This window comes from Microcebus murinus, chromosome 14 (genome assembly GCF_040939455.1).
Source record: "Microcebus murinus isolate Inina chromosome 14, M.murinus_Inina_mat1.0, whole genome shotgun sequence".
Lineage (NCBI taxonomy): Eukaryota > Metazoa > Chordata > Mammalia > Primates > Cheirogaleidae > Microcebus > Microcebus murinus.
In genome coordinates, this window is record NC_134117.1 from 77,640,093 (window position 1) to 77,652,581 (window position 12,489).

At 44.6% G+C, this 12,489-nt stretch overlaps 1 protein-coding gene across 4 annotated transcripts in view; it reads right to left on the reverse strand.

Moving 5' to 3' along the window:
* LOC105860094 (WD repeat- and FYVE domain-containing protein 4) overlaps positions 1-12,489 on the reverse strand; it is a 305,642-nt gene that overhangs the window by 137,823 nt on the left and 155,330 nt on the right. For all 4 annotated transcript variants that reach the window (XM_076010311.1, XM_012744548.3, XM_012744549.2 and 1 more), the window contains exons 36-39: positions 6,602-6,840; positions 4,659-4,780; positions 3,015-3,200; positions 1,261-1,397 (exon numbers count right to left, since the gene is read on the reverse strand). In XM_076010311.1, the coding sequence (XP_075866426.1) occupies positions 1,261-1,397; positions 3,015-3,200; positions 4,659-4,780; positions 6,602-6,840 (684 nt within the window). The remainder of the gene's footprint in view (positions 1-1,260; positions 1,398-3,014; positions 3,201-4,658; positions 4,781-6,601; positions 6,841-12,489) is intronic.

A 12,489-nucleotide genomic window follows, 5' to 3' on the forward strand; every position in this document is an offset into this window, starting at 1 on the left:
TCCCTTCTACGTCTGGGTTCTCTCTCCACGTGGCCCGAAGCCTATGATTCCTGAAGATTGGAAAGAGACATTCTCTGTCCCCTGGCTGCCTGAGCAGTTGCAATCAGCCCCTCATTCCTCTCTTCTCCCCATCATCTGGTGACCGTGGCTCCCCATCAGTCACTGAGCACAGGACAACAGACTCTGAGCAGATGGAGTTTGGGGCTGAGAGCGAGGACCCAGGTAATGTGTCTGCCAGCTGCTCCCTCCACCTCCCCAGGGACGCCGCCCAACGTCCTACAGCTGTCTGCCCCTGTGGAGACAGGCCTGCTGGCCCCGAGGCCATGCCCAGCAATAGCCAGTCTGCTCTGGGGAAATCAGAGACCCTGGCATGAGAATACATGGCAGACTGTGTCTTCCAGGAAGAGTCTCAGCCACCTTTCCAGTCCTACGTGTTCTTGCAGAACATGTCACTCCCCATGAGGAGGTGGAGTTTATTTCCGTCCCCTGGAACTTGGGCAGAACTTTGTGCTTGTCTCCATGCAGGTGAGAATGACACACAGCTTCCGAAGCTAGGCCGGAAAAGACAACCCGGCTTCTGTCCGGTGCTCACTCTCTGTCTCTTTCCATTAGCCCTGGAAACCCTGCCACCATGCTGTAAAGAAGCTGTCCCATGAGGAAGTCACGTGCAAGTGCTCCAGCCTATAGCCTCAGGTAAGGCCTCAGACTGGCGCCAGCAGCAACCACTGGATGTGTAACTAACAGAGCCTTCCCGAGATCAGAGCCGAGGCCCAGACCCTGGGGAGCGGAGATGCCCCCTCCACTGTGCTCCAGGTTCCTCACACTGGCGCCCATGATCACAAAATCATTGTCAGTGCCTCTGAGTTTTAGAAGGATTTGTTATGCAGCTTTCAAGAAATAGACTAGAAAACCCCAATGGCTCTGCCCCGCAAGGTCAAGAGGGCCCACCACTGTGTGACCCGGAAATGGAGCCAATGTTTCTGCCCCCTTTTGCTGGACGCACACACCTAGCCATGCTGAGCAGTGGGCTAGTGCCTGCTAAACACATCCGACCCCAGGGAAGAAGAGGAACAGGAGCCAGCCCAGGCCCTGGCTCCCATAGCCATAGCCCCAGCTGGGAAGCCAGATACATACCCTGACATGCTCCAAAGAACATGGAATTAGATCCCATCCAGTGACAGACAGCAGAGGGGAGACACAGCTCATGGGCTTTGAAGCAAATGCCTGGTGCTTCTCTAAGGAAAAGGTGTCTGAGCTCACCTCTGTCTTGCACTCAGGGTCCTTGACCTGCCGCCCAGGCATCAGCCTCATGGCTGAGGACAGGCTTCCACTCCACGAAGTGACTTTGCTATGGTGGGTGACATTCGAGCGACTGGCCAGTGACTTCTTCTCAGATGCTGGGGACAGGGAAGCAAAGAATGTCAGAGGTGAAATAAAAGCACACACTATTTCTACAGCTGACTTGGCTTTCGAAGGACCAGCCAGGGGCAGGAGCCTACTGTGGCTGCTTCCAGTAAGGGAAATGGCCCAGGTTACAAGCTCATGCTGCTGTCTTCTGACCATCCCTTGGCTAATAAACCCCATGGGCTTTCAGGTCACCAGGCACGGAATAAACCTCTAGCTCCACAGCTTGCTGGTGTGCAAGTTAGCCGAAGTTGCTGAGCCCCAGGACTCTCATCTCGTCGAATGGGAAAGACAGCATCTAAACTCACTGGGTGTCACGAAGATTAGATAAGACTATGTATTTATAGGGTCTGGAATGTAGCAAGTGTTCAATATACAGTTATTGGCAAAAAGAGAGCAATTTATAAACTTTAAGGTCCATCTTACCATTTTATTCCACTCTATGTGCACGAGTGTGTTGGTCCTATTTTATTGCACTTTTGTCTGAAATGGCATCTGACATTTTGACTTCAAATTGTACGTGTACGTATATGGGTATTGCCATGGTTTGAATGTGTGTCCCTTCCAAACTTCATGTTGAAACTTATTTCAACTGGTGGTATTAAGAGGTGGGGCCTTCTGGGAAGAGATTAAGCCTCCAGGGTTCTCCCTCCTGAGTGGATTAGTGCCTAGAAAGGGCTGGAGGGAACCGGCCCTGGCCTCTCTGCCCTTCCGTCCCCTCCACTATGTGAGGACACAGCATTTCCTGCCCCCAGCAGAGGCAGCAGCAGGCACTATCTTGGAAGCAGGCAGAGCCCTCATTAGACACCAGATTTGTTGGTATCTTGATCCTGGGCTTCCCCACCTCCAGAACTGTGAACAAATAAATATTTGTTATTTATGAATTGCCCAATCTGTGGGGTTTTGTTATAGCAGCACAAATGGATGAAAACAGCTATGCATATACGTCTTTTCCAGGACTAATCTGGAAAGCCAATTAGGTAAAGGTTCTGTGCCACTGTGACAATATATGTGAAAATAAGTAGCTCTTGAATCATTGTGAATTTTGTGATGCTGAATGACAAATATTTGAGCCATAATTTGAGAGCAGTAAAGTCCTAAAAAAAATTAAAACTGCATTCTTGCAGCTGCATGGACTAATATGAGGGTTAAAGTGTTGAGTCACTGACAGAATGCAAGGCACATTAATATTTTGGGGATACAGACTTCACTTCATAAAGTGACGGGACATGAGGAACCTGAGGCTCAAGGTCATCACCTGACTTGGTGCAAAGTTTCCAAACTAGTAGGTGGATGTAGGGCAAGACCTAGAACCCCAGGCTCCTGAGCCAGGCCACAGCCTCCACACAGTGGCCCCTTTCTCTAAGAGATTACTACAATCTTCCTGCTTGGTTGGCACCTCTGGACTTCCTTTCTCTCAAGATGAATGCAACACATTCATTCTTTGTGAGGAAAGGTACGTGAGGTTTCAGTGATGTAAATCCCATCCACCAAAGGAAGGAGACAAAGGGTCTGTGTGGAAAAGGCTCTGGGCTGCAGGTGGACCTGGGCGGAGTCTGGCATTATGAGGCCTGGCAGTTCCCATTCCCTGGAGCCAAGTGGACAGAGACCTAAGTAATGCTGCCAGGCCTTGAGCATCGTCTCCTCCCAGAGCGGGGTGACCTCTTCAATCTTCACTTCACTCTCTCCAGGTTTCACAGAGAGATCGATCTTGAAGGTGTCTTCTAGTGCCTGCCGCCTCTGCACCACGAGCTTCTGCCACAGAGTGTGCACCGCTGTCTGGATGTTGTGTTGGACTAGCAGAGAGAGCACATGGTACAGTCAGGCCGACTGCAGCGAACCTCCAAGAGAAGGCTAGGAAATGGTGCACCGTGAGTGGTTTCACCCATATCCTTCAGTCTGGAACATCACCCAGCTTTGCAAGCTCTAGCCAGGACCAGTCAGTATGTAGAGCCACAGGACTGAAATAAGGTCACCAACATCCATGTGAGCTGGCCTCCCCCACCTCTAACTGCCTGTCACCAAGTCCTGCCTGCCTCACGTGTCTAGGCTGGGAGACATGATGGATGGGCTCAGAGAGCCTCTTTTCCCGACACCTCGATTCTGCTGCATGCCAGAGAAATACCCTGTGTGGGCTCCTTCTAACATTCCCTTACATGTTGGCTTCTCAGGGGAATGGATGCCAGACTCAAGTATGTGCCCTGGAGCGCAGGACTCAAGCCAGCCCTCTCTCCTAGCCCTGGATCATGCTCCCCATCATCCACTCATCTCAGTGCCCTGTAAGTGCTCAGACACGGGTAGAGCTACCAAGCCACCTCTGTCTGCTGTGCCTGACATCTGTAATTCCCTGAACAAGGCCTACATGTCCTCTGATCCTGGGCCACTAACTTTCTCCTCTGGCCCATCCTCGGGAGACTATTCTTCTCACCCTAGGGCGATGGACAGTACCCAGTCTAGCTCTACCAGCCAACTCCCGAAGTATATATCTTCATGCCGTAATCAATACATTTATCAATACAATAAATGTTAAAGTCAGAAGATTTTTGAGCACTGGCTTTGGGCACCTATGTAACCAGAACACAGAGACCCTTATGCCTATAATCTTATAGCACAAGATATCACAAGGTGAGTGGCAGTCTGCAAATTGAAGTGGCAGACAAGGGTGTACTGAAACTTGTGCTTTCTAGATCAGAAGAGAGTGTAATCTCCCAAACACAGAGGACTGGCTGCTATATTGCTAACCCCTTTAACTTGATTTGAGATTAGTGAATCTAAGAATAAACTCCATTAAGTCAAAAGTCTTATAGAGAGTAATGCGTTTATTTACATCCTTCCCATTTACTGGAGAACAAAGCTGAAAGGCAACTAGGTAATGGCTTGAACTAGGTGAGATAGCATGTTAGTTTTAACTTCTAGTGAAATGCCATGGATTAAGCTCCTAGTCTAACCAAGTCCCACAGAGCTTTCTTTCCATCCATCCATCCATCCATCCATCCATCCATCCATCCATTCATTCCTTTCCATTCCATTTATTATATACAAAGACCATTCCAGGGTGATTTTCTACCAGGCTACCTTGCTACACTAACTACCACATTACTCTGGAATTTTCCATCCCCTCTTCTGGCCTTTAAATTTCCTTGACAATATTTGCTTTCTTACCTTGGGAAGGATAAACTGAAGACCATAAGCCCAGCAGGTACCATTGTCCACGTACCAGCACCACCCCCAAAAAATAAACAAATAAAATGTACCATCACTCAAACTTGGAAAGTCTTCCCCTCGTTTTTCTTTGACTTCTTCATTTGGGGAAAGGAAGACTTGATGATAAGGAGACATTCTAGGCTTGGGCTCCAATCCAAATCCTTCTGGATAACTGGTGGGCAAGAGATTTTTTTAACTATCAACTCCAGTTTCTTTGGGACCATTCCATTGTTCTTTATCACAAATAATTTTACTCAAAACTCAATGCATATCAATATGGAAAAACTTATCAAGTTAAAGTAAACACTATTTAACAACTCCCACAGCAGATATTAACAGGGACATTCTGGATAGTAGGGAAAACACCTTCTCTTCAGGGGAAGTCTCGTCTTGTGAAATCCCATCAGTGCTCTCAGCATGAGCCGGGCCCTGGGCCCCCGGGGCCTCTCCTGGTTCCTCACCAGCAAAGTGGCCATTTCTTTCGGTGCTTTCCCCAAACACTCAACTCTGCATTTCTTTGGCACCAATTTCATCCTACCTTGAATGGGGCCAGAGCTGCTTTATGGGTGTGCTATCTATACAATCAACAGGGACCCTCGTTTGGGGCTCTGCTGTTACCTATCTTGAAATTTTTGGCAATTTTTGGACATGAGCCCTGCAGTTTAATTTTTCCAGGGGTTCCACACATGATGTCGCAGTTCTAAGTGGGGGCACAGTGGTCTATACATTAGGTTTCCTATGAATGGTGTGCTCTGGTGTCCTAATGATGTTAATTCCATGTGCCCATTATGACACACAGAATAGACACTCAGTAAATGTTTGTGGTTTGAACTGGAAACGATAAACAAGGGAAAATATCAACTTATGAGAATGTACATCTTTGAAATTTTAGAATACAGTCACCTGTGGATGTTAGAGGCAATCTTGCTAAACAAGGGTATGAGGACGGAGCCATTCCGAGCACAAAACCAGTCACCATTCTGCTTCCCTTACTTACGCTTTCAGGATGGCTATGGTCTAATTCTTAAAACACAGGGGAAAAAAAGAAAACAAAACAAAAAACTCCCCAAATTTAGCCACATACTGAAAACGGACTCATTTATCACAGACAAATGAAAAACAAGTGGCTCCTCTAGGCTAGGAGGGTGACTCTCCACTCCCCAGAGGTTTAAGCAATGGCAGTGTTATGTGATGTTCCATAGGCAACTCTACAGGATTTGGGGTTTTTTTTCAAGTGATCAAATTTATAATTTTCACTGGGATGAATATGATCCAATAAAAGGACAACAGCTGAGTGCAATATCCCGTCATCTTCTCTTCCTCAACACTCACATGGCTCTAGTAATAAGAGGCAGTGCGCACAGGCAGGACGATGCTGGCAACGCATGCTGTACATGCTGCCATGCAGAGAAAGACAGGAATGAAATTATGTGGAGAAATATATTTTCAAACTTGAGACATCAAGAAAAGGATTTAAATAGGCTTAAATTAATATCTTTTTATTAGTGTTTCATAGGCAAATGTGCTTATGGATATCTTATTATTTAATAGATATAATTTATATTATGTATAAATTTATTTTTTAAGAGAAAAATTATTCCTGGTTTGCACAATGAAATTATATTTTTCCATTCTAAGACTGCATTTATCAAATGTTAATGTTTCTGAAATCTGGCCATTTCATAAAATCAATGTGTACATTTAATGTTGGAATTTTCTGCTTTAAAAATTAAATCAATGAGATATCTTATAAGCTTAGAATTGTAGATATAGGGTAAATTATTATTTCATGATGATTCCATCTCCTTGGCAACATGGGCACGTATGGGGATGACTTAATATATTATCTATTAAAACACTACACATAGTTTGGATGATCAAATAAATAAAAGGATTATATCATTTATATGACCTCAATCAAGCATCCCTCTAAGTCTCTCTTTTCTGCATTGACCACCAGCAGCAGGCAAGAGAGTACGTGGGCGGCTCTCACCTTCTTGCGCTGAGCAGCAAAAGGCAATGCATCAGACACAGGAGGAAGCTGACGTTGGAATTGTAGGTGGCAAAGATAAGGTCCCAGTGCTCCTGTAGAAAGTGCAGGGTGCTGAGAAGGCCGAGGCACTCTGAGAGGGACTGCTGGGGCTTGGAGAGGCAGTAAAGAATGACTTTATTTAAGCTGCTGTACAAAGCGCTGAGGACAGTGTCCCTTTGAGAAGAGGCAGTCTCGATGACCTGTGTCATAGAAATAACACACACACACACATACTTGTGAGCACTTTGCAATTTTAGATACTGACCCACTTTACCAAAATAAATAAATAAATAAAATCAAAGAGTGACATGATATAAAATTCAAATAGGACTAGTTTCCTTTAACTTTGAGCTTCTATTTAAGTGAATGATCAAAAAAGGCTATTCAGGATTGGGGTGAAAACTTGTGTTAAAAAAAAAAGTTAAAAGTTTATATTATGACAAATAGACTTAGCAACCAGAGAGTCTCAAAATACCAGAGTCCTGGTAACATGGTAGACATTAAGTGTATGAGAACATGCTATTAGTAGTATCTAACTTTAAAAATAGATATGTGTCATTATTAACAGTTACCATATATAGAGTTTTCACAATATTCCAGGTATTCTAGGATATATTTAGCCAAAGAGGTGAAAGAGTTCTATAAGGACAACTATAAAACACTGATGAAAGAAATCATGGATGACACAAACAAGTGGAAAAACATTCCATGCTCATGGATTGGAACAATCAATATTGTAAAAATGACTATACTGCCTAAAGCAATATATAGATTCAATGCGATTTGTATTAAAAATACCAACATCATTTTTCATACAATTAGAAACAACAATCCTAAAAATCATATGAGACCACAAAAGAACCCAAATAGCCAAAACAATACTAAGCAAAGAGAACAAAGCTGTAGGCATCACATTACCCAACTTCAAATTACGCTACGAGGCTATGGTAACCGAAATAGCATTGTACTGGTATAAAGGTAGACACATCGACAGAACAGAGAATACAGACATGCAGAACAGAGAACCCAGAAACAAAGGCAAATATCTACAGCCAACTGACCTTCAACAAAGCAGACAACAACAGGCACGAGGAAAGGATGCCCTATTCAATGAATTCTGTGGGAGAGCGGGAGAGCCACATGTAGAAGAATGAAACTGGATCCCTAGCTCTCACCATATATAACAATTAACTCAAGATTCAGGATCAAGATGGTGGACGAGAAACACCGCCAGACAGAGTGTCTCTGCAGAAAAGACAGATTCTAGCAGAAATTAGAAAAAAGAAGCAAGAAGACGAGCATACAGCAGACGAGGGCCGGAAGGAGGGGTACCAGAGACCCCGGGAGACTCCACGGGAGGAGGCTGTGGAGGAGAACTGGAAGCTGAGACCACCAGAGCAGCCTGGAGACCAACGGCAAGGGTAGGTGGATCTGCCATTTCGCCTCCCCTGCATTTGGGACTGCTGGTGGGCTCCCTAGCGGGTGGAGAGACCTGCGGACACCAGCCCAGAGACGGCTGCCGCCAGCCATCAGAGAGCCTGTAGCAGACGTGGCACCAGGCTCCCAACTCCCTCCCGGCACCTCCCTGTGCACAGACCCGAGCCTCGTGGCAGGCACCATATTGCCTCCTCCTCCCTTCCTACGACCCCACCCGCGGCTGCCCAGAGAGACAATACAGCCACCACCCGGAGGCACCTCCAGGGAACGGGACCTTCCCTTTTGGGGCCATACAGCTAACTAAGGGGAACTCAGACTGTGAGCTCCCTACCCGCCAGCCCTCCCAGGTGCTGCTGGCACGGTGTTCCCAGGAGAACGGTGCCGACTCAGAGGCTGAGAGACATAGACCCAGCTTGGGCTCCCTGTGGGTGAATTGGGACCGGAAATCCTCTCCCTGGTGGGGATACAGTTTGAACTCTGGGACCCAGAGGTCGGACCTGCAGACCAGATCCCGTGCACCGAGGTCTAGCATTACCCAGGGCACAGGAGAGATATATGTGACCAGCCTACTGAGGCATGTGTGCCTTCAGGGGCAGATCAGCATCCTAGAGGGCAACCCTCCTCCCAAAAGGAGGCCGTATGCCCAGCCCAGGTGGCATTCCTGCGCAGGGAACCTCCCCGCCAGCATCACAGTCCGGGAAGGCCTGGTGGCGTGTGGTCTGGCCTGCTGGCAGAGGCCCAGGAGTAGCTGCGGAGTTGGGGAGGGTGGAAAGAAGCGAGGCCTGCTCCAGACTGTGGGTCTCAGACAGCCCCACCCCCACAGGCAGACTTTCTGGCTCAGCAGGACCATTCCAGCCCCGCCCAGACAGCTTTCCCTGGAAGCAGAGAACAGAACTTTGACCCCTGCTAACGACATTGGTGGTGCCTGAGGCCAGGCTTACCCAACCCAGCTCTGACCAGAACAAGAGCTGATAACAGGACACAAAATCAACACCATAGCCTGTTTCTCCAAGCAAGCGCCACCTACTGACAGGGACGGCATCCTGCACAGCCTTTTCACGGCACCCACTGACTCAATATACAGGGAGTGGTCGAATCTCACCCACAGACACCACCTAATGGCTTAGAAACTAAACAAGGCGTGTGAATACCCAAACAAAAGCCTAAAGGAGAGAAACAACAACTGATCGGCATGGGAAGAAATCAGTGAAGGAACTCAGGAAATATGAAGAACCAAACAGAAAACACACCCTCAAAGAGGAGCACCAGCCCCCTAGAAATGGACACCAACCCAAATCAGGCAACCAAAATGACAGAAGAGGAATTTCATATGTGGATCATAAGAACACTCACCGAGCTGCAACAACAACTCAATAACCAACACAAAGAAACCACAAAAAGCCTCCAAGATATGGAACAAAGGTTCACTAAAGAGATCGACACAGTGAAGAAAACTTTAACCAAAGTCCTGGAGATGAAGAATCAACTCAGGGAATTACAAAATACTGTAGAAAGTCTTAAGAACAGGGTAGATCAAACAGAAGAAAGAATCTCAGAGATTGAAGATAACACCTCCCAATTAAATAAATCAGTCTCAGAGATAGAGCAAAGAAGCAAGAGAAAAGAGAAAAGCCTAAAAGAGCTGTGGGATTATGTGAAGAAACCTAATGTGAGGGTCACAGGGTTACCAGAAGGGGAAGAAGACAACACTCAAGGGTTGGACAAGCTATTTGAAGATATAATAGAGGAAAATTTCCCAGGCCTTGCTCAAAATCTCGATATACAAGTTCAAGAAGCTCAGAGGACCCCTGGGAGATTCAATGCAAACAGGAAGACGTCACGACATGCAGTCATCAGACTGACCAAAATATGAACTAAAGACGCCCTTCTAAGAGCTGTAAGACGAAAGAAGCAAGTGACATACAGGGGAAAACCAATTCAAATAACACCAGATTTCTCTAATGAGGCATTACAAGCAAGGAGAGACTGGGGCCACATTCTCACTCTTCTGAAACAAAACAATGCCCAGCCGAGAATCTTATTCCCTGAAAAACTAAGCTTCATCTATGAAGGAGAAATAAAGACATTCTCAGACAAGCAAAGTCTCAGAGAATTCACCAAGACAAGACCAGCCCTACAAGAAGTTCTCAAAACAGTGTTATGCACGGAGCACCATAATAAAAACTCACAAATATAAAAACAACCAAAACCCAAAGATTAAAGGCCAGATAATACAATGGCTCAAGAGAGAAATCAAAGCAATAATTCCAACCCAACAGAATGAACAGTAATCTACCTTACCTATCAGTTCTCTCAATAAACGTGAATGGCTGAAACTCTCCACTCAAGAGACGTAGGCTGGCTGAATGGATAAGAAAATACAGGCCAAGTATATGCTGTCTTCAGGAAATACATCTAACCTGCAAGGATGCATATAGACTAAAAGTAAAAGGGTAGAGATCAGTATTCCAGGCAAGTGGAAGCCAAAAGAAGGCTGAAGTGGCAGTTCTAATTTCAGACGATTTAGTTTTTAAACCAACAAAAGTAGTGAAAGACAAAGAGGGTCATTATATAATGGTGAGGGGCACACTTCAACAAGAAGAGATAACAATTTTAAATATATATGCACCCAATTTAGGTGCACCCAGTTTCATAAAGCAAACCTTACTGGAGCTAAGCAAATGGATTAATAGCAACTCCATAATCACCGGAGATTTCAACACCCCACTGACGGCATAAGACAGATCCTCCAAACAGAAAATTAATAAAGAAATAATGGACTTAAACAAAACCCTGGAACAATTGGGTCTGACTGACATCTACAGGACATTCTACCCCAAATCCACTGAATATATGTTCTTCTCATCAGCTCATGGGACATTCTCTAAGATTGACCATATCCTAGGACACAAAGTAAATCTCAAGAAATTTAAAAAAATAGAAATCATACCATGTACCTTCTCAGATCACAGTGGAATAAAACTAGAAATCAACCCTATCAGAAACTCACATTTCTACACAAAAACGTGGAAATTAAACAACCTCCTACTAAATGATTACTTCATAAATGAAGAAATCAAGAAGGAAATAAAAAAATTCTATGAAGAAAATGACAATGGAGAGATAAGTTATCAACTCCTCTGGGACACAGCTAATGCAGTTCTGAGAGGAATGTTTATCTCCATAAATGCCTATAACCAAAAGACAAGAAGATCACAAATAGACAATCTAACGAAACGACTCAAAGAGCTGGAAAAAGAAGAGCAGACCAACCCCAAACCCAGCAGAAGAAGTGAAATCAACAAGATCAAATCAGAACTAAACGAAATTGAAAACAGGGAAGCTATTCAGGAGATTAATAAAACAAAATGTTGGTTCTTTGACAAAATAAACAAAATTGACACACCATTGGCTAAGCTAACGAAAAGCAGAAAAGAGAAATCTCTAATAAGCTCCATCACGAATAAAATAGGAGATATAATAACTGATCCCAAAGAGATACAAGATATAATTTATGAATACTACAAAAATCTTTATGCACACAAACTGGAAAATGTGGAGGAAATGGACAAATTTCTAGAAACACACAGCCTCCCTAGGCTCAACCAGGAAGAAATAGATTCCCTGAACAGACCAATCTCAACAGTTGAAATAGAAACAGCAATTAAAAATCTCCCTAAAAAGAAAAGTCTTGGTCCAGATGGCTTCACACCCGAATTTTACCACACTTACAAAGAAGAGCTAGTACCTATCTTGCAGAAACTATTCCACAACATCGAGAAGAACGGAAACCTCCTGGACACCTTTTATGAAGCGAATATTACTCTGATACCAAAACCAGGAAAGGATGCAACAAAAAAAGAAAACTACAGACCAATATCCCTAATGAATATAGATGCAAAAATTTTCAACAAAATCTTAGCTAACCGAATCCAGACGCTTATCAAAAAAATAATCCATCACGACCAAGTGGGCTTCATCCCAGGGATGCAGGGATGGTTCAACATACATAAATCTATAAATGTAATTCACCACATAAACAAAAGCAAAAACAAAGACCACATGATTCTTTCAATAGATGCAGAAAAAGCTTTTGACAAAATTCAACACCCTTTCATGATACGAACACTTAAGAAAATAGGCATAGAAGGGACATACCTAAAAATGATACAAGCCATATATGACAGACCCATAGCCAACATCATACTGAATGGGGAAAAATTGAAATCATTCCCACTTAGAACTGGAACCAGACAAGGCTGCCCCCTATCTCCACTTCTGTTCAACATAGTGCTGGAAGTCTTGGCTACAGCAATCAGACAGGAAAATGGAATTAAAGGTATCCAAATAGGGACAGAAGAGATCAAACTTTCACTGTTTGCTGATGATATGATATTATATCTAGAAAACCC